Source organism: Orcinus orca, chromosome 1 (assembly GCF_937001465.1).
Source record: "Orcinus orca chromosome 1, mOrcOrc1.1, whole genome shotgun sequence".
NCBI classification, from domain to species: domain Eukaryota; kingdom Metazoa; phylum Chordata; class Mammalia; order Artiodactyla; family Delphinidae; genus Orcinus; species Orcinus orca.
The window spans coordinates 197,452,041-197,477,884 of record NC_064559.1 but is presented as its reverse complement, the minus strand read 5'-3'; the positions used below and the strand labels follow the sequence as shown (position 1 = coordinate 197,477,884).

Genomic DNA, 25,844 nt, shown 5'->3' with positions numbered 1-25,844 from the left:
CCTGCCTCTCAGCCCAGCAGCTGGCACACAGTAGGTCTTTAGGAAATAATGATGGTAGGTATTCAGAAATGAATGACACCACCTGATTTCTGGCCACTGGTCCCCACTCTCAGAACTCACTTCCAGAAGTACATTTGCTTCCCTGACGGCTCCAGTACCTCCCCCTCGGACCACCTTCCTCCCCATCTGTTTTCCTAGGCATCCCATCCATCCCCAGGCTCTGTGTTCAGGCCTCTGCCTCCGTCAAGACTGAGGACCCCAGGGACTAAAATAGTCGAGTTACTTAGCAGACTGTCGGATCCTTAAGAAAGTTCTGAGCTCAGGACCGAGGAGGTGGGTGGGTGGGGGTGATCCCTCCAGGCTTGAGGAGATTAGCAAAGCCTGTGAAACCGGATAAGGCTGTGACCTGGATAATTCAGGACTCACATCAACCCTCATTGGAATTCTCTGGGTGACTGCCCAGGCTTGTTTGGCAGGAGAGCCAGTTCCAGGCTCCAGGCTTTTGCTGGACTTCCTGCACCTGCCAGGGCAGCTGTGGGCTGAGCAGGCGGATGCCCAGCTGGGTCTGGGCAGAAGTTCCTTCTCACCACCTCCAGGCCTGTCTTCACCACTCGTTCTCATTCACGACTTTAAGAATCTGGAAGCCTAGAATCCATTGGGATCCGCAGCCCGTGGACCCCAATGTTGTGGCTGCAGGAGGGGAGCCAGCAGGGCCTGGGGCTCCAGGCTCTGCCCGATGACGCTGCTCATGGGAACAGGAGCTGAGGCCAGGCCAGAGAGGTCAGTTGCGGGCATGGAGGCTGCAGGCCAACCAGCTGGAGTGGGTGAGACTGGAGAAGATGGGGTCCAGGAAGCCAAAGAGGGGGCCCTGGGAGGGGTGGGCAAGGCACAGACCCTGTAAGAGGAGATCCCTCGGGCTGCAGGGTCCTTTACCCAGAATGTGTCAAACCTTGTGAGCTGTGTCATTCTTAAAGATGCAAGGCCACACCTAAAGGGAGATGGAGGTTACCCAGAAGATCATTCCTAAGATTAGGGGCAAAGCTGGGCAGGGTTATCCGTAGGATTCAAGTTGGGACTTCTGTTCGTGTTAATCTGAGGCCTTGCCGGAATTTCTCTTTAACTTAAACCACACAAAACTATTCCTTTTTGGGAAAAGGAATCATCAACATCTACTTAATATTCCTTAACTTTTACTAAACTTCTCTGTATGCCATACACTTTGGTACATGTGGAGAGGAATACAGAGATGGGGAAGATGCTGTTCTTGGCCCGTATAGGGAGATCTTTCTTCTCCTTTCCTCTATCTCTCCCTACCCCTCCCTCCCTCCACTCCCAGGCTGTCTTCTCTGGAAGGCAGTTTAGCTTTGGGCTGAGCAGACATGGCCTTGGGAGTCAAACTAATGAGGTTCAACTCAGAGCTTTGCCACTTAGCAGCTGTCTGGTTTGGGTGAGTCATTTCTTTTCCTTTGAGCCTCGCTGTCCTAATCTGCAAACTGCATCTGACAGTAGTGCCTCCCTCATAGGATCACTTTAAGGAGAAATGGGGTAAGCCACATAAAGGACTTAGCATGGTGTCTGTGCTTAATAAGCATTAGCTATTTCTATTAGTCATTCAACAAACATTTTTTTTCTAGGGCCCAATCTGTGCCATACTGTGTACTAGATGCTGCCAGGGGTAGAGATGAATGAGACATCCTCCAGGATTCATAGCCTAGTTTGTTTATTCATTGATTGATTCCATTAGACAGTCAATAAATATGTATTAAGCCCTATGCTGGGTGCTGGAAAGCCAAAAGTCCCCAAGTTGCTCCCTGTCTGGTGGGGAGACGTTGTAATGTACTGTGATTGATGCTATGATGTGGGAGCTCACAGGCTGCTGGGAGAACACAGAGAAGCAGAACTTTTCCAGTTTGGGGCAGGACGATGGGTCCAGAAGAAGGCTTTTTGGCAAAGGTAGACCTAATTTCCTTATTATTTCTCCAACTCATAGGCATGCTTCTGTTCCAGGACCTTTGTACTTCCTTTGCCTGGAGCCTTCTTCTCCAGGGTGTCCCCACAGCCTGCTCCCTCCCCTCCTTTATGTCTCCTCTGCCCTGAGATGTTTCCTGGCCACCCTATTTAAACTGTCTGCTCCCACCATCAGCCCTCTTCCCCACAACACACAGACACACACACACACCACTCTCCTCCTTTCCTGATTTTTCTCCACAGTGTTTATCAACACCTGCCAAACTCTATATATTTTATTTATTGACTTGTCTATTTCTGTCTGCTCCCACCAGAATGCAAGGTCTCTGGGGGCCATGAGCATGGACTTCTCATCTGTTTTGTTCATTGCTTTTCCCCAGAACAGAGCTTGGCACATAGTAGGTGCTCACAAAAGAGTTACTGAATGCTAAGCATGTTAAATCTAGAAAGAGGAGAAGGAATAAAGGAAGAGAAGAAAGTGGGGGGGGGAGTAAAAGAAGAAAGAGAAGGAGGAAAAAAGAGAGAGAGAGAGGGAGGCGAGTAGGGGGTGGAGAGAGAGAGAGAGAGCACAAGACGGTGTGTCTGAGAACTGGAAGGGGTTGGCATCAGTCTTCTTCCCAGCAAAGCGCTGGGTTGTGTGCGGATCCAAGGCAAGCCTGGAGAGGCGTGGCAGCAGGTCCTGATCGGCCACGGACCTGCCGGGGTACTTTGGCAGCTTGTGGCCCGTGCTGTCATAGAGGTGAGACCGATCGACCCAGGAACAGGAGGGGAGGCCGTGAACTCTGCCAGGCAGATATCAGGGAGGCGTCTGGAAGAGGTGGCTCCTCCCCTTAAGCTCTGGGAAGGAGTTCAAACGTCCTTCTAGGTGCCGCGGGCATTCTAAAGCCCTGTTCTCATCTCCCCCATGCTAACAGGCGCCGGATCACCATCCCTTGATTTCGCTTTACGTCTGTTTCCTTAGTGTCTCACTGCAGCTCTGTCCGCAGGACTTGCTCAGGAAATGGTTGCTGGGTTGGATTGGGGTTGAAGACAAGCAGATTGGCCTGGAATCGTGAGTATCTCAGGATCAGGAGCCTAGAAGCTTTGCTCTTAGGTCTCAGATCTTGCCAGTCAGAGCCATAGGTTGTTCTAGGGTTTCTCCTGCCTCCAAAAAAGAGGTGGCATTACGGCATGGAAGAACAGTAGGCTTTTACCAGGTGAAAAGAGAGTGATGTTGGTCCCTCCATCGGAGGGACCAACAGAAACAGAGTCAGAAAGGAAGACCCGTTCAGGGAATGTTTCCCGAGAACGAACAGCTGAATTGATTTTTCAAAGATAAAGCAAAACATGTCCTTGCTACCAAGTAGGTGTTTGGATTGCATTTTTAGCAAAAGTTTTGGTGAAAGTTGAACTTGAGCCTGTTACATATGTACCAATAGACTGAGACCAAGACTGGGCTGGCTGTGTGTGTCTTTAGAGCAAACTGCCAACCTACAGAATGGCTGAAATCCAGTGAGGCTGCTACTCCCTCCGGAGTTAATTGGTTTACCGATCCAATTGCTGTTACTCCACAAATAAGTATCAACCAGCGAATATGTATTAGGCTTTGGGCTAGTGGCTGATAATGTGATGAAAAGCAAGACTGACAAGTTTCCTGCTCTCTAGGGGAAGGGGTAGGAGACGGATGTCATAAACAAGTAAAGAAATACATCAAAGAGAGTGAAAGATGATGTCAAAGTGCTGTGAGGGCTGTCGAGTTGTAGAAAGGTGAAATGGGCATGAGAAATTGCTAAATTACTTAGGTTTGGCTAGGTTAATGGGAGAAGTTAAAGTTAGCTGAATGTTGATAATTGGCAAAAGCTTATAAAGGGAAAAAAATCCAATTTAGTAGTTTGTTGAGTTGGGTCAGAATATTTCTATGATTTGTTGGTTTAATCTTAAGGAATATGATCACTGAATGTGAAATCATTTCAACTATATAAAATTTTCATCATTTGTACCTAAGTAGATAAATCATCTGTATATTTGCAGAAAGAAAAAAAAATTTTGTTGAATAATATATTGCATACAACATCAAAAAAAAAGATGGTGGTAAGTGCTGTGCAGGGGGAAAACAGTGATATAGGATTAATGGGAGGAGGAGGAGCTACCTTGGGTAGATGGTCAGGGAGGGCCTCCTGGAAGAGGTGTCATTTAAGATGAGACCTAGAGGATTAGGAATGAAGAGCACCATGTCTTGCTAAGTATCAGTATTCTAGGCAGGGGGAACGGCAAGTGCCAAAGTCCTCAGTAGAAAAGCTTGGAATGTTCAAGAACAGGTTAACATGAGAGCACCCACTGTCACAGAAGGTCGGCCCTGGAGCTCATCCAGCCCGTGTCCGACTTAATGTTGCTATTCGCAACATCCCTGGACATGACTTGGGCGTGAATCAGTGCTGGGGCAGGACCCCCAAGAAGGTGGGGAGCAGAGAATATTTGACAGCTTTTTCCATGCCATAGAGCAACTGAAGGGGTCCTGAGTTTTCTGGGTTTTTTTTTTTCTTTTTAGTCTTGGTAAAATGTAATATTTTTTCTACACTTTTACAAACCTATGAACCTAATCTTCGTAACTGGCATGACTGACTTCATGTGTTTCTGATGAGGCTCTCGTGTTCCCAACACCTAAAGAAAGCTCCTTTTCCTGTGGAATCATGTGAGGGCGTGACTCCCCCGCCACCCCATCCCCCCTGCCCCTACTACGGTTCTGTTCCTAAAAAGTGGTAAATAAAAAGTGCCCCTGGGGACAGGAAACTCACCACTCCCAAGACAGCTCATTATTTCCCCAGGACCCTGGAGTTGCTAGAAAAATCTTTCTTGTGTCTAGCTCAAACCTGACTCCTTGGGGTGCCCACACTTGGGGCCAGCTCTGCAGTGGAGCCACGTGGGACAACGATGCTGCTTTTTACCCCTGAATATCCTTCAGAAGTTTGGAGACAGAGGCTGGGTACCCCAAACCCCCTTCCAAACACCAGTCGGCCCCCATTCCGTCTATCTGACAGGCATCCTGTGACCCAGACACCCCCAGGTTTCAAGAAGCCCTCCTGGAGATGGGGCTCGGGAACAGGCACTCCCCTCCAGGTAAGGTCAGCTAGGACCTCATTCTGGGCACCCACTCCTGCCGTCACTGCCGACACAGCTGTTGCTTTTGTGATCTGACTGGTACCAGGCTTGGGGACCATACATATGACTGCTGAGCTGTGTCACCCACCCCTGTCCTTGTGTGCTTCAGTTCTGGGGATCTTAGGATAAGACCTATTCAGTCTCTTCTTACTGAAGTCACATCATCTTGCTATTGATCGAGGTCATTCTGGGACACTCAGCAGAAGAGTAAAACTCCTTAGCCTGACACCCAAGATTCTTTGTTGACACACCCAGTTGCATCTCTTCAGCTAGCCTTTCCCACCATTCCTAAATTCCTACTGTACACGTAGGAACTTCCCTTTTCTGAGAAGTCAAGAGCGCGCATGTCCGTCTTTCCTAGGAAGAAGAGCAAACGTGAATTGAGCCTTTACTCTGTGCCAGCACAATTCTAAATGCCTGCCATGTATCAACTCAGAACATAGGGATGAGGCAGGTAAAATGATTCACCCCATTATTCAGGTGGGTAAACTGAGGAGCAGAGCACTTGCCCAAGGTCACAGCTAATAAGTGGCACTTCCAGAACGCGGGCTCTTAGCTACCAAGCATCCTTGCCTGGTAAGTGTGTGTTCCCAGCTCTACATTCAGTGACATGATGTGAGTTGCATGAAATTGCTCAGGGTGAGAGTATTTACACGACAGAAATTGGCAAATGTTAAAAATCAGGGCTTTTTACCCCCCTGGAGGGTCATTTATTAAATATTTAATAGAATATCGCTGCCTAATACCCTCAGCTACCCCGTCTGTTTGCAGTTCCCTGAACGAGCCCTTATAATTCATGCCTATGAGTCCTGCATGTGCTGTTCCTTCTACCTGAATGCCCTTCCTCACATTCTTGTCCTGGTGAACTCCAATCCACTTTCTCTCGCTCTCTTTTTTTTTTCATTTTTAAAAATTGTGGTAATATACACATAACCTAAAATTTACCATCTTAACCATTTGAAGTATGTAGTTCAGTGGCATTAACTACATTTATAGTGTCGTGCAACCATTACCACCAGCCATCTTCATAACTCTTTTCATCTTATAAAACTAAAACTCTGCATCCATTAAACATTAACTCCCCATTCTCCCTCCCCTAGCCTCTGGCAACCACTATTCTACTTTCTGTTTCTATGATGTTGATTAAGTATCTCATGTAAATGGAATCATACAGTCTTTTTTTTTTTCCATCAATTTATTTTATTTTTGGCTGCATTGGGTCTTTGTTGCTGCACACGGGCTTTCTCTAGTTGCAGTGAATGGGGGCTACTCTTCGTTGCGGTGCGCAGGCTCTCGGCACGCAGGCTCAGTAGTTGTGGCTTGCGGGCTCTAGAGCGCAGGCTCAGTAGTTGTGGTACAAGGGCTTAGTTGCTCCGTGGCATGTGGGATCTTCCCGGACCAGGGCTCGAACCTGTGTCCCCTGCATTGGCAGGCGGATTCTTAACCACCGTGCCACCAGGGAAGCCCAGTCTATGTTTTTCTGTGACTGGTTTATTTCAGAATTCCCTCCCTGTTTAAGGCTGAATACTATTCCGTTGTATGTACACACCACATTTTACCTATGCATTCACCTGTCTGTGGACGCTTGGGTTGCTTCCATGTTTTAGCTACGTGAAGAATGCTGCTATCATCATGGTTGTACAAATATCTCTTTGAGACTCTGCTTTCAATGCTTTTGGGAACACATCCAGAAGTGGAATTGCTGGGGTGTATAGTAATTCTACTTTTAACTTTTGAGGAACTGCCATATACTGTTTTCCACAGCAACTGTACCGTTTTACATTCCTACCGACAGTGCACAAGGGTTCCAATTTCTCAAACCTACTTTTAGAGATTCAGTCCAGGTGCCTCCTCTTCTAGAAAGCCCTCAGTGACCTCTTCATCCTGGGATGGGTTCCTTTAATGTGCTTATAGTACATTTACTGAGCAACTACTATGGACTAGGCTCTGAGCTGAGCACTTCAAACACGTGTTTGCAGAAGAGATGGTTTCTGCTCTCAAGGCACTCCCTGTCCCATTACCGATGAACACATGTGGGATCTTCCTGGACCGGGGCACGAACCCCTGTCCCCTTCATCGGCAGGCAGACTCTGAACCACTGCACCACCAGGGAAACCCTACTAATTCCATGTTTTAAAGTCACTTGGTAGGACAAGCAAAGCATTTCCAAGGTCTGGGCTGGGAGTTTATTGTTGCCCTGGGCTGAATGTTTATTGTTGAGTGAGAGTTAGTGCCAGATACTGCTTGACCTGGGATATCTTGGGACATCTGCCTAGAAATAAGACCTAAATCCCTGTACACGGATAACTCACCTTGAGAGAGGGGTAGAGAGAGAGGAGCAGGTCCCTTGAAAACATCTGCATTTGGGGGTCAACAGAGATGGGGGGTGAGCCGCCGGAGGAGAGATGGCAGACTGTGGCCTCTTGAAGGCCAGAGGGAAAGAGTTTCAAGAAGGAGGAGGTGATCAGTGGGATGGAGTGTTCAAGAGAAGCCCAAGCTTGGGCAATGCCAGGCTTTGGGGGATCCCTGAGAGCCGGCTTAGGGATGCAACAAAAGGTACACAGCAAGGGGTTCAGAAGAGAGTGGGTGATGGACAAGAGGAGGTGTCTCTGTCCTGAATTTTGGCTTTTAGAGGAAAAAGAGCTGGAGAGAGGTCAGCAGAGGCAAGCGATGTTTTCCTTTTTTTTTGTTTTGGCTTCCTTTTGTTTGGTTTAGGATGGTGAAGCTTGTATATACCTGTAGGCAGCAGAAGGAATTGGTTGAGAAAAAGAAATGAAAATGCAGAACAGAGAGGACTTTTCCCCACAGCGGTTACTGCCCTTGGACGTACTGTATATTTACTGGGTGCCTTTACTATCTGTTTTCCCAACCAGAAGAGAAGCTGTCCTATTCACAGTGGATCCCCAGCAGTAACCTGGCAGGGATTAGACACTCGATAAGTACTTTCCGTATTGAAATGAATTCACAGCGTTCCTGCGGGTGCCTCGTGCTTAGGTCCTGGGAAGAGAAGGGCTCATTGGAGCCCAAGGAGGGGCTCCTCTCTGATACTGCCGTGAGGGGAGGGGGAGAGAAAAGGGAGTCAAGAGCAAGGAGAGGAAGGAGCTCACACCCACATCTTCTCAGAAAATTATGTGTTGGGGGGGGTGTCAGGGAAAATGGGCCATCGATGGAGAATAACCCTGACTGTGGTTATTCCCTCCTCTGTGTCTCTCCCGGAAGCCTCCCAGGCGTCTGGCGTGCTTCAGGAAATAGCTACTTCTGAGCGCAGACGGGAAAGATATCCCCAGGGGTCTTGAGGGGTGAAGTAAGGCTTTCTGTGGGAGTTACCATGCATCCTGGAGCTGGCCCAGGTGGGGTGTAAGAGGTGGGCAGGGAGGCCCTTAAAACCAGCTGGGCCCAGCTCCTGCCTCTACTCCAGACCGAGGACAGAGAGAAGGTGTCACTGGTGAGGAATCTCATTCTGGGGGCTGCCTTGCCCGAGGGGGGTGGGGTCAGGGCGTATAGAGGGACGGGGCTGTGAGAGGAGACCCCTGGCCCCTCATGGCCTCCCCTAGATTTCGGGGAGGTCTCAGTAGCACCTTCTGTGTAGTGGGGGTTTGGTGCTGTTGATCATCTCCATCCAGGAGACATGAACTGGGATGCAGGGGGGTGGTCCTGGGAGCAGGGGGGCCGCTGTATGTAGACTTGGAGGACCTGTCTCTCCAGTGACCCGGCCACTCCCCGGCCCCCATGTCTCCATGCTTCTGTCAGGCTGTCTGTCTCCACTCTCCCCACCTCACATTACCGCAGCCAGAGCTCCACTCCACAATTATCTCTTGGCCTCGCTCATTCTCCTCCGTGGTTGCCTGATAAAAATATCCAACCCCACATCCTTCTGCTGGAAGCCTCCTTTGGGATCCATCGATGGTCCACTTTCCCGGCCTCCAGAGCAGCTATTTCAATGCCTCTGCCACGTCCTCTGTGAAACTTCTTTTGTGCACCTCCTGACTCCTCTGTGTGGGACCTGGCACTGCTCCCTCACGTCAACAGCCATGTCCCAAGATGATCTAATGTGCACCTGGGATTTTGGTTTTCTTCAGGTATGGTGAAGGCAACAGATCAGGAGACGATTACGTTTAAAAGCTAGTTTGTTACAGTTTCCAGGAGAAGGGGACGTACCACACCTAGCAGGGCCACACAGAGAAGCACCAGGGTTGATCAGGAGACAGAAGAAATGAGGGAAAGCATGGCCCAGAGCCTGCATTGTGTCTTCTGTGGCTAAGGCAAGACAGGCCAGGGTAAACAGTTTAGGACAGGCTAGCTTGAATAATTTCAGTGGACTTCAGGCCGTAGGGGTGGTGCCCGGTGGTCTGGTCCCGGCCCTGGGGCGATTTAGGCCAGGGGAAATATTGGCTGGGAGTGTGGAATTGAGATAGAGGAAGTGGTTGGGCATGGGAGTTTAGGATCGGTTGGTTTGCACTTGAAAGCCATGTTCACAGGAGAGTGTTTTGCTTTATCTAGGGATTAGCTAGTCTTGGAGGGGCTGTCTCTTTCCAGCCCAGCAAGGTCCCCAAGATGTTAAAGTGTCATGAAATATAGAAAATGAACAAGATGATTAGTACCCAGGGGCTGTTCAGAAGCAGCGGAGTAGGGCCAGTCAAAGGAGTAGATTCACAGTCCTGAGCTGAATCCTTGGGCAACTCACTTTCCCTTCCTGAGGCTCCATTTCTTCACCTGTAAAGTCAACAACTGCTATTCTCTCTTTCAACAAATGCCTGTTACAGGGCAGACACTGCCAGTAGGTTTCACAGTACCCACGTGTTAGGGTCATTTGCAGGTTTAAGGAGACAGTGGATGGTGTCTGGCACGTCTTAGGTGCCCAGTACATGGTAGCTGGTGTCCTCCTCCTGTCACAGCTCCAGGAAGCAGTGAGGAAGATTGGCTTGGAAGGGTAAGGTCTAGGGTCATTTTCCTTGTCTGTTTAGAGCCCTCAGAGCGGAGGCTGTGGGCGGACAGAACCCTCAGGAATGTTCTTGGAACTCAGAGGAGCTGCTGGACAAAGGATGGCATGGAGAGGCCAGCCCAGCTGCTGGGAGCCCTGGGGAGTTGGAGGTTGTGTGTTTGGAGCCAGGCCACAGGAGGTACCAGGGGCCCGGGCCAGAGCTCTCAGAGTGACCACGGAACTCGGGGATCGGAGACAGCAGGGCATCGGAGTGGAATCCTGGCAGACTATAGGTCAGCTGAGCAGCTCTGGGTGAACAAGGACTTTGGGATCCAGAGAGGGAAGGGAAGCAGGCAGCCACTGGTAAGGAACTCCTAAGAGGCCAAGTTAGAATCCATCACTGGCCCGAGACATAAGGAATTTCCCTTGCCTTCTGGGTGTGATTGTTTTGGACTTGCGGCTAGTGATTCATGCGTTTGTCAAAGGTAGATGCTGGGGAGGGAAGCTGGGGCCTCCAGGCCCATGGGATAGAGCATGTGAAGGACCCCAGCCCGCTCTGCTCAGAGGGGAACATATCCCTCTAGGGAGGGAGGATGTATGGGGCAGTGAGCGACGCGCCAGGCTTGGGTTTGAACGTCACCTCCACTTTTTATCAGCTGCGTAACTTCTGGCAGGTTGTTTGAGCTCTCTGAGCCTCCATTTCTGCACTGGCAAAATGAGAACTGTTGGGGAGGAAGATATTTTCTACCCTTCTAAGTTCTCTTGGCTGGTCTAAGAATTAAATCGACATGGGATACACTAACAGGAGAAAATCAAACAAAAGTTTAGTAACACGTACACATGGGAGAGACCCAGGAAAACTAAGGAACTCACCAAAATGGCCCAAGCCCTTATCTTAAATACGATCTCCTGCTAAAGACCAGAGAGGATGTTGGGGGTAGGGCTTTGGGACTTCAAAGGGGAGGAAGGCAATTCACATAGAGTTGGAAAAGCGGATGTTTGTTATGCAAATGTTTGCTGGGCCTGCAGAGACTATGGAACACAGGGTCGACTCTGGTTTCTAGGCCCTGTCAAGTTTCTCCAGCCACAGCTATTCCCGTATTCCTTACAGATACCTCTATAATAGTTCTGTTCCGGGAACAGAACCTTTATCTAAATTCTTAAGGCAGCTAAGGGAGAGGTAAAAAGAAAGACTCCCCTAATCTTCTGTTTCTTAAAATTCATCAGCCTAAATTAATCCTTATGCCAAAGAGACACACTTTGGCGTTCAAATTTTGCTCCCCTACAGAACAAGGATACCTACCCTTCAGAGCTGTTGTGAGTACCCAGGGTTGACTTATTTTTGTAGGTAGACATGGTGCCTCGGGCCCATGAAAATGTTTTAATTTTAAATTCTTTTAAAATCAGGAGAAAAAATAATATAATATAATGAACGTATAAGAATGAATCCAGCCTGGACTGTATTTGTTTTTATACCAACACAGCTGTAAAATATAATTGAAAAAGAATTTTCAAGAAGGAGCGATTGTGTTGGGGGTATTTGCCATGGGAAAATTCTCTCCCATCTCTAATGGGGACAACGACCCAGGGTGCCCCTCTCCTCCCAGGGACCCCTTGGGTCAACTCCTTGATGTTTTTGCCTCATTTTTCCAGCTGCTGTTGCCTGTTTACTGCCCAACTTGAGAGGGTGGGGCCTGGTGGGCCATGGAGTGGCCCTCCCCAGCCAGGAGTGGGTCTGAATGGGCCATGAGGGCCTCTCCCGATCGACATGTCATGGGCTGTGTTTTCTTTTCCAGAACCCTGGAGATGAAGGGCCTCCTCACACTGGCTTGGTTCCTGGCTTGTAGTAAGTGCTTGCCCTGAGACCTCTGAACTTTTGACCTTTCACCCCACAGGAACAATAGGGTAGTGGAAAGGAGACCAGTCTTGGAAGTCCTGGCGACCTGATTTTGAATCCTGGCCCTACCCTGACCATGTCGATTTCAGCAAGAGCCTTGGGCTCTCCGAGCCTCTGCCTCCTTACCTGTGACACAGAATAATAGTCGACGGGTTGGGCTGCGGCAGGATTCTAGGAGGGGATATGGAAAGATTGTGCCATGTGGAAGACATGGGGCTTGTGGACATGGGAGGCAGATTTTTTACTTTGATGCCAAATAAAATACGATAAAACTGTCACAACACAAGATCCTTATATAAATATTCCATTCCACAATTCCTGGGCATTCTCTGCTCAGGCCTGTCCAGGTTTTCTACATGTCCCACCTGCTGCCACCTCCCAGCTGGAGGGAACTGCCCAGCGTGGGGGGAGCCTGGCTTTAGGCCTCCCCTGCAGCCCCGTCACCATGTACACGACCTCTGACAGGCTGTCCTACTGATGCCTTGCCAGATCCCTGGAGACTGCAGGGAGAGTGGGAGAGTGCCTCTGGCTCGCTGCAAAACCCTGGGCAAGTCACCTTCCCCTCTGAGCTAGTTTCCCAACTGTAAGATGAGGGAGCTGCCTCCAGTGATCTCTACGGGTCCCACACTGCTCTAAGATTCTGTGCCTCCCGTTCCAGATGGTGTCAACCGCGGGGAGGGACGGGTGTATCATCAGGAGAGACAGGAAGTGCCTGTCTGCCTGCTTCATACTGATACGATATTCATTATCCTGAACATTTCTTGGTCACTTACTATGTGTCTGTCACTGTGCTAGAAATTTACATACTTTATCTTTTTTCAACCCTCATAACATCTCCAAAAGGTAGGCGTTCATTGTAGGCCCTCCCCCGCCCCCGCATTTTGCAGATGAGGAAACTGAGGCTCTGAGAGATGAAGTGACCTATTCAACATCATACTGTGAATTAGTGGCAGAGCTGGGATCGTCCACGTCCAAACTTCTAATCCCTTCTCTATCTGTTTGCCCTCACGTTTCTCATTCCTCTCCCATGAATGGGGAGGATAAAAAAGGGACATATTGGTCCCTCCGAGCCTCAAGGTGAAAGAAAGGGAGGGAGCACGTGGGAAAGTGGGCCTGGAGCGGGTTTGCCTGGGCTGTCTTTCAGGTGTGCCTGCTGTCCCAGGGAGCTTGCTGCAGCTGAAGGTGATGATTGAGAAGGTGACTAGGAAGCCCGCCCTGACGAGCTATGGCTTCTACGGCTGTTACTGCGGCTGGGGGGGTCGAGGAACCCCCAAGGATTGTACTGATTGGTGAGTTAATTGTCATAACTGTCCTTTATGCTCCAGGCTCTGTATCCACATTATCTCATCTAATTCGATATCAATTCTGAAAGATGAGTATTAAAGCACCATTTTATAGATAAGAAAACTGAGTCTTAGAGAGGTTAACTGACTTGCCCAAGATACATCTAGTAACTCCCTGAATCTCAGTGCCTAATATATCAGTTGATCTATCACTACATAACAAACCACCCCAAAATGTAGTAGCCTAAAGCGATGACAACCCCTTATTTTGCTAAGATTCTGCCACTTGGGCAGGGCCTGGCGGGATGGCTTGTCTCTTCTCCACCTGGCTTCGGCTTGGGCCGCTCCACTGAGGCTGGGCGATCTGCTTTCTATAATGATTACTCCTATGGCTGGCAAGTTGTTGCTGTTTGCTGGCTGGGAGCTCAGCTGAGGCTGTGGGCCAGGGGCCTCAGTTCCTCTCACTTAAGCCTCTCTAAGGTTGTCTGGACTTCCTCACAGCACGGTGCCTCTTGGGTTTCAAGCGTGAGTGTTCCAGAACGGCATGACAAAAGAGCATGGTGTTTTTGTGATCCAGCATCAGAAATTCTACTGTGTCACTTCCACTGTTCTCTTCGTCAAGGCAGTCACAAAGGCTCTAAGAGAGAGGGGGCCTAGTTTCCACCTCTTGATTGGGAAGTGGCAATGTTCTAGAAGAACATGTGAGATGGGAGAGATTGCTCTTTGAAAAATACAATCTGCTGGGTTAACAATTCTTATACAGCTAGACACGTATAAGGGGATGAGGGGCTTAAACAAATGGAGGGCAGATGGTTGGAGCCAAGCTTGTCGCTGCTGGAGTGGGAGTTTACAGACCAGACAAGCAGGGACAGGAAGCTAGAATGATCTATGTGATAATGGATTAGAGTTGGAGACTTCAGTATAAACTCCTAGTTAGCTGTATATAGATGCAGATGGTTACATATAAAAATATGTAGAGATATGTGTAATTACGTGGGTTAATATAGACACATATTTTTTTTGCTCTGTCGTCTGAGAGGCCCTAAAAGAAACAATACCCCAGAAGCAAGAAGCAGCACCTAGTGCCCAGACCTGGTTTCTGACACCATTCTCCAATAAGAGGAACCAAGGCTCCTTGGAGAGATGGCTGATCCTAGGACGAGGGCAGGAAATATACAAGATGAACCTGGAGCTTTTTGTAGTGCCCCAAATTAAGGAAGGGCTCGAACGAAACAAACCCAAACCAAACCCCTCGTTGATAGGAATATGTCAAAGAGCACAGGAGCCAACTGGGAGAGCCCCCTAATGGCCAAAACTGGAACAACATGGGCAGCAAAATAAACCCATAACCCATCTCATCATGACAAAAACATCAAAGAAATCCCAGTAGGAGAGCATCCTACAAAAGACTTGACCACCATTCCTCAGAATTGTCAAGGTCATCGAAAACAAGGAAAGTGTGACAGACTGCCACAGGCAAGAGGAGCCTAAAGAGACGGGACAAGTACATGTAACATGGTGGCCATCACTGGATCTTGGAATAGAAAAGAACATTTAGGTAAAAACTAAGAAAATCTAAAGAAACTATGGACTTTTACAATTTATGAATCAATAGTGATATATTATTATTTAATTAGTTAACATTTATTTAATAATGTATCAGTATTGGTTTGTTAGCCGTAACAAACATATTATACTCATAAAAAGTGTTGATAATAGGGGAAACTGGGTGTGGGGTAAGAGGAAGCATTTGGTACAATCTTCTCAATTTTTCTGTAAATCTAAATTAAAAAAAAATGCAGTTGCCCACAGCTATCACAATTGAAGTTTAGTTTTTGCTCATTTGACCATGTGAATCACATATCAATTCCAGGACCCAGGTTTCTCCTGTCTCGTGACTTTCCCCATGGCCTCAGAGTCCTTGGCTGGGTCATCTCCATCCAGCTGAGATGGAGAGAGAGAGAGTGGAGGACAGAGTGGGAATTTTTTTTTAACATCTTTATTGGAGCATAATTGCTTTACAATGGTGTGTTAGTTTCTGCTTTATAACAAAGTGAATCAGCTATACATATATCCCCATATCTCCTCCCTCTTGCGTCTCCCTCCCACCCTCCCCATCCCACGCCTCTACGTGGTCACAGAGCCCTGAGCTGATCTCCCTGTGCTACGTGGCTACTTCCTACTAGCTATCTATTTTACATTTGATAGTATATATAAGTCCATGCCACTCTCTCGCTTTGTCCCAGCTTAACCTTCCCCCTCCCTGTGTCCTCAAGTCCATTCTCTACGTCTGTGTCTTTATTTCTATCCTACCCCTAGATTCTTCAGAACCATTTTTTATATTTTTATTTTTTTAGATTCCATATATATGTGTTAGCATATGGTATTTGTTTTTCTCTTTCTGACTTACTTCACTCTGTATGACAGACTCTAGGTCCATCCACCTCACCACAAACAACTCAGTTTCGTTTCTTTTATGGCTGAGTAATATTCCATTGTATATATGTGCCACATCTTCTTTAGCCATTCATCTGTTGATGGACACTTAGGTTGCTTCCATGTCCTGGCTATTGTAAATAGAGCTGCAATGAACATTGTGGTACATGACTCTTTTTGAATTATGGTTTTCTCGGGGTATATGCCCAGCAGTGGGATTGCTGGGTCATATGGTAGTTCTATTTTTAGTTTTTTAAGGAACCTCCATACTGTTCTCCATAGTGGCTGTATCAATTTACATTCCCACCAACAGAGCAAGAGGGTTCCCTTTTCTCCACACCCTCTCCAGCATTTATTGTTTGTAGATTTTTTGATGATGGCCATTCTGACTGGTGTGAGGTGATACCTCATTGTAGTTTTGATTTGCATTTCTCTAATGATTAATGATGTTGAGCATTCTTTCATGTGTTTGTTGGCAATCTGTATACCTTCTTTGGAGAAATGTCTTTTTAGGTCTTCTGCCCATTTTTGGATTGGGTTGTTTGTTTTTTTGATATTGAGCTACATGAGCTGCTTGTAAATTTTAGAGATCAATCCTTTGTCAATTGCTTCATTTGCAAATATTTTCTCCCATTCTCAGGGTTGTCTTTTCGTCTTGTTTATGCCTTCCTTTGCTATACAAAAGCTTTTGTTTCATTAGGTCCCATTTGTTTATTTTTGTTTTTATTTCCATTTCTCTAGGAGGTGGGTCAAGAAGGATCTTGCTGTGATTTATGTCATAGAGTGTTCTGCTTAGGTTTTCCTCAAAGAGTTTTATAGTGTCTGGCCTTACATTTAGGTCTTTAATCCATTTTGAGTTTATTTTTGTGTATGGTGTTAGGTAGTGTTCTAATTTCATTGTTTTACATGTAGCTGTTCAGTTTTCCCAGCACCAGTTATTGAAGAGGCTGTCTTCTCTCCATTGTATATTCTTGCCTCCTTTACCAAAAATAAGGTGACCATATGTGCGTGGGTTTATCTCTGGGCTTTCTATCCTGTTCCATTGATCTATATTTCTGTTTTTGTGCCAGTACCATACTGTCTTGATCACTGTAGCTTTGTAGTATAGATTGAAGTCTGGGAGCCTGATTCCTCCAGCCCGTTTTTCTTTCTCAAGTTTGCTTTGGCTATTCGGGGTATTTTGTGTTTCCATACAAATTGTGAAATTTTTTGTTCTAGTTCTGTGAAAAATGCCATTGGTAGTTTGATAGGGATTGCACTGAATCTGTAGATTGCTTTGGGTAGAATAGTCATTTTCACAATGCTGATTCTTCCAATCCAAGAACATGGTGTATCTCTCCATTGGTTTGTATCATCTTTAATTTCTTTCATCAGTGTCTTATAGTTTTCTGCATACAGGTCTTTTGTCTCCTTAGGTAGGTTTATTCCTAGGTATTTTATTCTTTTTGTTGTGATGGTAAATGGGAGTGTTTCCTTAATTTCTCTTTCAGATTTTTCATCATTAGTGTATAGGAATGCCAGAGATTTCTGTGCATTAATTTTGTATCCTGCTACTTTACCAGATTCATTAATTAGTTCTAGCAGTTTTCTGGTAGCATCTTTAGGATTCCCTATGTATAGTATTATGTCATCTGCAAACAGTGACAGCTTTACTTCTTCTTTTCTGATTTGGATTCCTTTTCTTTCTTTATCTTCTCTCATTGACGTGGCTAAAGCTTCCAAAACTATGTTGAATAATAGTGGTGGGAGTGGACAACCTTCTCTTCTTCCTGATCTTAGAGGAAATGGTTTCAGTTTTTCACCATTGAGGATGATGTTGCCTGTGGGTTTGTCATATCTGGCCTTTATTATGTTGAGGTAAGCTCCCTCTCTGCCTACTTTCTGGAGGGATTTTATCATAAATGGGTGTTGAATTTGTCAAAAGCTTTTTCTGCATCTATTGAGATGACCATATGGTTTTTCTCCTTCACTTTGTTAATATGGTGTACCACATTGATTGAATTGCGTATATTGAAGAATACTTGCATTCCTGGGATAATCCCCACTTGATCATGGTGTATGATCCTTTTAATGGATTCTGTTTACTTGTATTGAGGATTGTTGCATTTATGTTCATCAGTGATATTGCCTGTAGTTTTCTTTCTTTGTGACATCTTTGTCTGGTTTTGGTACCAGGGTGATGGTGGCCTCGGAGAATGAGTTTGGGAGTGTTCCTCCCTCTGCTATCTTTTGGAAGAGTTTGAGAAGGATAAGTGTTAGCTCTTCTCTAAATGTTTGACAGAATTCACCTGTGAAGCCATCTGGTCCTGGGCTTTTGTTTGTTGGCAGATTTTTATTCACAGTCTCAATTTCAGTGCTTGTGATTTGTCTGTTTATATTTTCTATTTCTTCCTGGTTCAGACTTGGAAGGTTGTGCTTTTCTAAGAATTTGTCCATTTCTTCCAGTTTGTCCATTTTATTGGCATAGAGTTTCTTATAGTAATCTCTCATTATCCTTTGTATTTCTGCAGAGTCGGTTGTTACTTCTCCTTTTTCATTTCCAATTCTATTGATTTGAGTCTTCTCCCTTTTTTTCTTGATGAGTCTGGCTAATGGTTTATCAATTTTGTTTGTCTTCTCAAAGAACCAGCTTTTAGCTTTATTGATCTTTGCTATTGTTTCCTTCATTTCTTTTTCATTTATTTCTGATCTGATCTTTATGATTTCTTTCCTTCTGCTAACTTAGGGGGGTTTTTGTTCTTCTTTCTCTAATTGCTTTAGGTGTAGGGTTAAGTTGTTTATTTGAGATGTTTCTTGTTTCTTGAAGTAGGCTTGTATTGCTATAAACTTCCCACTTAGAACTGCTTTTGCTGCATCCCATAAGTTTTGGGTCATCGTGTTTTCATTGTCATGTGTTTCTAGGTTTTTAAAATTTTCTCTTTGATTTCTTCAGTGATCTCTTGGTTATTTAGTAATGTATTGTTTAGCCTCCACGTGTTTGTATTTTTTACAGATTTTTTTCCTCTAACTGATATCTAGTCTCATAGCATTATGGTCAGAAAAGGTACTTGATACGATTTCAATTTTCTTAAATCTACCGAGGCTTGATTCGTGACCCAAGATATGATCTATCCTGGAGAATGTTCCATGAGCACTTGAGATGAAAGTGTATTCTGTTGGTTTTGGATGGAATGTCCTATAAATATCAATTAAGTCCATCTTGTTTAATGTACATTTAAAGCTTGTGTTTCCTTATTTATTTTCATTTTGGATGATCTGTCCATTGGTGAAAGTGGGGTGTTAAAGTCCCCTACTATGATTGTGTTACTGTCGATTCCCCCTTTTATGGCTGTTAGCGTTTGCTTTATGTATTGATGTGTTCCTATGTTGGGTGCATAAATATTTACAATTGTTATATCTTCTTCTTGGATTGATCCCTTGATCATTATGTAGTGTCATTCTTTGTCTCTTGTAATAGTCTTCATTTTAAAATCTATTTTGTCTGACATGAGAAATTGCTACTCCAGCTTTCTTTTTTTTTTTTTTTTTTTTTGGCGGTACACGGGCCTCTCACTGTTGTGGCCTCTCCAGTTGCAGAGCACAGGCTCCAGACGCGCAGGCTCAGCGGCCATGGCTCACGGGCCCAGCTGCTCCTCAGCATGCGGGATCTTCCCGGACCGGGATACAAACCCACGTCCCCTGCATTGGCAGGCAGACTCTCAACCGCTGCGCCACCAGGGAAGCCTTCCAGCTTTCTTTTGATTTCTATTTGCATGAAATATCTTTTTCCATCCCCTCACTTTCAGTCTGTATGTGTTCCCAGGTCTCTTGTAGACAGCATATATTTGGGTCTTGTTTTTGTATTCATTCAGCCAGTCTATGTCTTTTGGTTGGAGCATTTAATTGATTTACATTTAAGGTAGTTATCAATATGTATGTTCCTATTACCATTTTCTTAATTGTTTTGTGTTTGTTATTGTAGGTCTTTCCCTTCTCTTGTGCTTCTCACTTAGAGAAGTTCCTTTAGCATTTGTTGTAAAGCTGGTTTGGTGGTGCTGAATTCTCGTAGCTTTGTAAAGCTTTTGATTTCTCCATTGAATCTGAATGAGATCCTTGCTGGGTACAGTAATCTTGGTTGTAGGTTTTTCTCCTTCATCACTTTAAATACCCTGCCACTCCCTTCTGGCTTGCAGAGTTTCTGCTGAAAGATCAGCTGTTAACCTTATGGGGATTCCCTTGTATGTTATTTGTTGTTTTTCCCTTGCTGCTTTTAATATTTTTTCTTTGTATTTAGTTTTTGATAGTTTGATTAATATGTGTCTTGGCATGTTTCTCCTTGGATTTATCCTATATGAGACTCTCTGCACTTCCTGGACTCGATTGACTATTTCCTTTCCCATATTAGGGAAGTTTTCGACTATAATCTGTTCAAATATTTTCTCAGTCCCTTTCTTTTTCTCTTCTTCTTCTGGGACCCCTATACTTCAAATGTTGGTGAATTTAATGTTGTCCCAGAGGTCTCTGAGACTGCCCTCAATTCTTTTCATTCTTTTTTCTTTGTTCTGCTCTGTGGTAGTTATTTCCACTATTTTATCTTCCAGGTCACTTATCTGTTCTTCTGCCTCAGTTATTCTGCTATTGATTCCTTCCAGAGAATTTTTAATTTCATTTATTGTGCTGTTCATCATTGTGTGTTTGCTCTTTAGTTCTTCTAGGTCCTTGTTAAACGTTTCTTGTATTTTCTCTATTCTATTTCCAAAATTTCTGTTATCTTTACTATCATTACTCTGAATTCCTTTTCAGGTAGAGTGCCTATTTCCTCTTCATTTGTTTGGTCTGGTGGGTTTTTACCTTGCTCCTTCATCTGCTGTGTGTTTGTCTGTCTTCTCATTTTGCTTAACTTACTGGTTTGGGGTCTCCTTTTCGCAGGCTGCAGGTTCGTAGTTCCCATTGTTTTTGGTGTCTGTCTCCAGTGGCTAAGGTTGGTTCAGTGGGTTGTGCAGGCTTCCTGGTGGAGGAGACTAGTGCCTGTGTTCTAGTGGATGAGGCTGGATCTTGTCTTTCTGCTGGGCAGGACCACGTCTGGTGGTGTGTTTTGGGGTGTCTGTGACCTTATTATGATTTTAGGTGGCCTCTCTGCTAATGTATGGGGTTGTGTTCCTGTCTTGCTAGGTGTTTGGCATAAGATGTCCAGTACTGTAGTTTGCTGGTCATTGACTGGAGCTGGGTCTTAGCTTTGAGATGGAGATCTCTGGGAGAGCTCTCGCTGTTTGATATTATGTGGAGCTGGAAGGTCTCTGGTGGACCAATGTCCTGAACTTGGCTCTCCCACCTCAGAGGCACAGGCCTGACACCCAGCCAGAGCACCAAGGCCCTGTCAGCCACACGACTCAGAAGAAAAGGGAGAAAAAAAAATAAAATTAAAAAGTTATTAAAATAAAAAAAATTATTAAAAATAAAAAAATAATTAAAAAAAGAAAGAAGAGAGCAACGAAACCAAAAAGGAAATCCACAAATTATAACAAGCGCTAAAAACTATACTAAAAAAAACCCAAAAAACAAAAACAGACAGAGAGAACCATAGGACAAATGGTCAAAACAAAGCTATACAGACAAAATCACACAAAGAAGCATATACACACACACTCACAAAAAGAGAAAAAGGAAAAAAAGATATATATATATATATATAAAAAATATATATATATAAAAAAGGAAGAGAGCAACCAAATCAATAAAGAAATCTACCAATGGTAATAAACTCTAAATGCTAAACTAAGATAAACATAAAACCAGAAACAAATTAGATGCAGGAAGCAAACCCCAAGTCTACAGTTGCTCCCAAAGTCCACCGCCTCAATTTTGGGATGATTCGTTGTCTCTTCAGGTATTCCACAGATGCAGCGTACATCAGGTTGATTGTGGAGATTTAATCACTGCTCCTGAGGCTGCTGGGAGAGATTTCCCTTTCTCTTCTTTGTTTGCACAGATCCTGGGGTTCAGCTTTGGATTTGGCCCCACCTCTGTGTGTAGGTCTCCTGAGGGTGTCTTTTCCCTTTTGAGAAGTGTGAGGTCTTCTGTCAGCGTTCAGTAGGTGTTCTGTAGGAGTTGTTCCACATGTAGATGTATTTCTGATGTATTTGTGGGGAGGAAGGTGATCTCCATGTCTTACTCCTCCGCCATCTTGAAGGTCTCCTAGAGTGGGAGATTTTTATGGGTAGGTCTAGAAGTGCTGTACATTTTCCAGGGTGCCAGCCTCGTCATGTGACCACACATACCTGCAAGGGGGGTGGCTGGGAAATGTAGTCTCACCGTGGGCCCAGGAGGAAAGAGCTGGTCCGTGAACTGGTACATGTGTGGGACAGACTTAATGGAAGAGCAGGAAGGACTCAGCCATATCATGAGATTTTTTCTTGGTCAGATCTCACCAACCATGATGGCCTCTGCTCAAGGGACAGGCCCATTCTGCTCAGGATCTAAAGCTCTTGCATTGACAGGTGCTGTTGGATGCATGACCACTGCTACGCGCGGCTGGAGAAAAAAGGCTGCAATGCCTTGACACAGGTGTACAGATACAGAGTTGCATGCGGCCTGGTCACCTGTGGTAAGGCTGGGGCTTCCATTCAGGCCACTGGAAGAGCCTGGGTCCCTGCTGCCTCTGAAGTCAGGTGCCCCAAGAGGTCAGCCAGTCTATATCTTGGGGGGGCAGAGATGGGGGCAACAGGGGGAGGATTGTTGCAGCTGTATCTGACCTCTAGGGGGCGGGCGGAAACATCTTAGACTCAGCATGTATTAGGGGTCAAGCGCTTTCCATATGTCCTTTTGCTCGCTGTGGGGTGGCTTTAGTCCCCACTTTACAGATGAGGAAACAGACTCAAAGCCTTGCCAGTGCACACAGCTAGAGTCGGGATTCAAGCTCAGGTCCTTCTGAGTTCAAAGCTAAATCTGGGGATGGTGTCTCCTCTCTGAGAACTGAAGTTCCTCCAGAGACAGGGCTGTCTCCATCACCAGACTGAGAGCTCCCAGTCTGATGGGGAGGGAATGCGTGTCCTCCATCAGACTGGGGACTCCCTGAGGGCAGGAGTTGTGTCTCCCTCAGCTGAAACCTCGCCCTGGGCAGCAGCTGTGCCTCTTCCATCGGGTTTTGCACCCCCAGTGTAGATGCTGTGCCTCCCACGTTAGACTGAGGGCAGGAAGGAGACTGGGGAGTCTGCTCAGGCTAGCAGCAAGTCCGGACTGAAGCAAGTCCAGAGTCAGTGTCACAGAGCATCTCTTCTTCCTCATCCTGCATTTGGTGTCCTGTTTGCAGGACGTGGGTCCCTCTGCCAGATGCAGCTCTGCGCCTGTGACCGGCGTTTCGTCTACTGTCTGAAAAGAAACATGAGGAGCTACAACCCTCTTTATCAATACTTTCCCAACTTCCTCTGCATCTAGTCGCCTCAGTGAGCTCCTCCTGGACCAAGATTCTTACACCCTCTCGTACAGCACAGAGCTTACCCACTCTGCTGGAATCCCCAGAGAGGCTCCCAGGTCTGGGACCTCATTCTTTCTTGATGTTCCACTGGGCTCGGAGGAGGCCCACAGCCACACTTCATCCTCCAGAGTTCCAGGAGCGTGACTCTGGTCATTAGACTTGGCAAGGTCAGGGTCCCCGGCCTCCACTTGTGAGATCAGCCACTCTGGTGCTGAAAGCTCGCCCTTCACTCCAGGCCAGCTGTATTTCTCCTCATCCCTGAAGACAGCCCTGCTTCTCCAGGAGGGAGGCTTTCCTGGGATGCATTGACTTTTCAGTTCTGCAGTTGGGTTATCACTACCATCCTGTAGAGAATTTTCACAGAAGTGGAAGCAAAAGTGACTCCATAATTCTGCCACATAGATATTAAATAAAATTCCTTCTCAAGACTAATAATAACCACACAGGTATTTCCCCTGCTGTGGAGGATTGCCTGCACCTCTTTCTCTGCTGTTGGGGCACCAGACCCAGCATTAACCATGTTCCCTCAGAGGAAGAAGGTACAGATTAGTAACTAGAAGGTTTCCTGGGATGAGTACCAAGCCTTCTTTGGGGCTCATCTCCTTAAACCTTGGGTCCACTCGAACCAAGCACTGGACCTCATTCTTCCTCCAGGGAGCAGGGAGAAGATGATTGGCAATCGTGCCGTCTTGGGCTTCCAGACCAGAGAGTGCCGCATTTGAATGCCAACTTGGCTTCTCCAGCTGTGTGGTCTCAGGCTCATTACTGAACCCCTCTGATTTCTGGTCTCTTTAAAAAAGAAACTGTAGGGCTTCCCTGGTGGCACAGTGGTTGAGAGTCCGCCTGCCGATGCAGGGGACACGGGTTCGTGCCCCGGTCCAGGAAGATCCCACATGCCGCGGAGCGGCTGGGCCCGTGAGCCATGGCCGCTGAGCCTGCGCGTCCGGAGCCTGTGCTCCGCAATGGAAGAGGCCACAACAGTGAGAGGTCCGCGTACCGCAAAAAAAAAAAAAAAAGAAACTGTAATGTTTTTTGCGATGTAAATTGGGAATCCCAAAGCTACCTTGATGATGACCTGGCGAGGCTGAGGTTCTGGGATTTCACAGAGCAAGACATTAAAAAAATAGAGTTCGGGCTTCCCTGGTGGCGCAGTGGTTGAGAATCTGCCTGCCAATGCAGGGGATATGGGTTCGAACCCCGGTCTGGGAAGATCCCACATGCCGCGGAGCAACTGGGCCCGTGAGCCACAACTACTGAGCCTACGCGTCTGGAGCCTGTGCTCCGCAACGAGAGAGGCCACGATAGTGAGAGGCCCGCGCACCGCGATGAAGAGTGGCCCCCGCTTGCCGCAACTAGACAAAGCCCTCGCACAGAAACGAAGACCCAACACAGCCAAAAATAAATAAATTTATATATAAAAAAAAGTTCAACTATGGGGTTTATTTTTACCAAGGAAGGACACTAAAGAGCCCACCTCATCTATCTATTCATAAAAGAAAGGGTGTTCTGATACCCAGACTGCAGGAAGAAAGGACACATCCCAAAACAAAGGAGAGTCCTTTCCAAGAAAGGACATTTGGCTTCCTTCCATTGACAAATCCCAAAATAACCACATGATAAATGGGATCTATATTTAAAAACCTCCAATGTTGAACATTTTCAAAATAAAATTTAATTTTATGCAATTACCCTGAATGTAATAGTGTTTTCGAAAAGTTTGCTATGGACTCGCGTCTAAATTTGACAGAGTAACAAAGAAAGCAATTCAAATGTCCAATTCGCTCATGAAATTTTTTTGATCAGAGCCATTTTCCAAATCCATTTTTAAATAGGTATGTAAAGGAAATTGAGAGCTTCACTCTCAATGCCATTTCTCTTCAATTGTGATATTCTGGATGATGGAGAAGAGACCTCAGCCCAGGCTTCTCCCTTCTCCCGTCAGGGTCAGGTGGCAGGCAGGGTGGTGTCTTGCTGGTAAGCTCTGCAGGAGGGGGCTGCATTCAGGCCCCTCTTACTGGGGCATCCAAGTAAGCTCAAAGCACTGGTATTCAGACAGGCATTTGTGGATGAGGGATGTTGCAATATTATGAAAGCAACACCACAGGCTGACATGGGTTTGAGCTGGAAGGGCTCATGGAGAGCCTTCATTTATCTACCAAGAAACTGAGGCCCAGAGAGGTTAGGAGACTTTCCCAAAGTCACACAGCACATCAATAGCAGAAGTAGGTTTAGACCTCAGATCCTCGTTCCAGACTCTAGGTTCTGACCACTATCCCACTGTCTTCAACTCTGGCCCCAAAAGAGAGAAAATGGAACCTGGAGTGGTTCAGGGACTCACCCACATTGGCAGTTCTTAGGAGAATCCCCTGGATTCAGCCTGAGAGCCAGCTCTATTTCTTCTCTGCTCTGACTCCCTCTGGGGATTCCAGAGTCTGTCCTTTGGTGGTTAGACTCGCTGGTGCACTGGTTTCATCCTCAGTAGAGGGGACCCCACTGAGGTCCTCCATGGTGCTCCCCTGCCCCACTCTCACTGCAGAGAGCAGCCATGGGGAAATGATGGAGTCACGCGGTCCCTGTAACCTGGGAAGAGCTGGTCTCCTTGCCTGCTCTCTTGACTATTCCTTGGCTGTAAAGAGAACCATCGGGAAGGTCTCCCTTTCAAAATCACATCCCCCACCCTTTCAAGGGAGATACTGTAATGTACAGACCAGACCGTAAATGCCTCCCTGGATAGATCTTTATACAGAA

General features: G+C 46.3%; 1 protein-coding gene across 2 annotated transcripts; it reads left to right on the top strand.

Annotated features, from left to right (window-relative positions):
- The first annotated feature begins 509 nt into the window (after positions 1-509).
- LOC101271114 (phospholipase A2 group V) lies at positions 510-24,785 on the top strand. Of its 2 annotated transcripts, XM_049706548.1 has the most exons (5): positions 515-780; positions 11,824-11,873; positions 13,069-13,213; positions 22,120-22,226; positions 22,932-24,785. In XM_049706548.1, the coding sequence occupies exons 1-5, from the start codon at positions 737-739 to the stop codon at positions 23,054-23,056; spliced, it is 471 nt and encodes a 156-aa protein (XP_049562505.1). In that variant the 5' UTR covers positions 515-736; the 3' UTR covers positions 23,057-24,785. The 2 variants fall into 2 exon arrangements, with proteins under 2 accessions (XP_033289027.1, XP_049562505.1); XM_033433136.2 differs by having other exon boundaries at positions 510-780; positions 22,120-24,785.
- Positions 24,786-25,844: the final 1,059 nt, after the last annotated feature.

Coding starts and splice junctions, on each gene's coding strand:
- LOC101271114 (XM_033433136.2), top strand. CDS start 737: ATGACGCTGCTCATGGGAACAGGAGCTGAGGCCAGGCCAGAGAG. Junction 11,874..13,068: donor GGCTTGGTTCCTGGCTTGTA/GTAAGTGCTTGC, acceptor GCTGTCTTTCAG/GTGTGCCTGCTGTCCCAGGG. Junction 13,214..22,119: donor CCCAAGGATTGTACTGATTG/GTGAGTTAATTG, acceptor TTGCATTGACAG/GTGCTGTTGGATGCATGACC.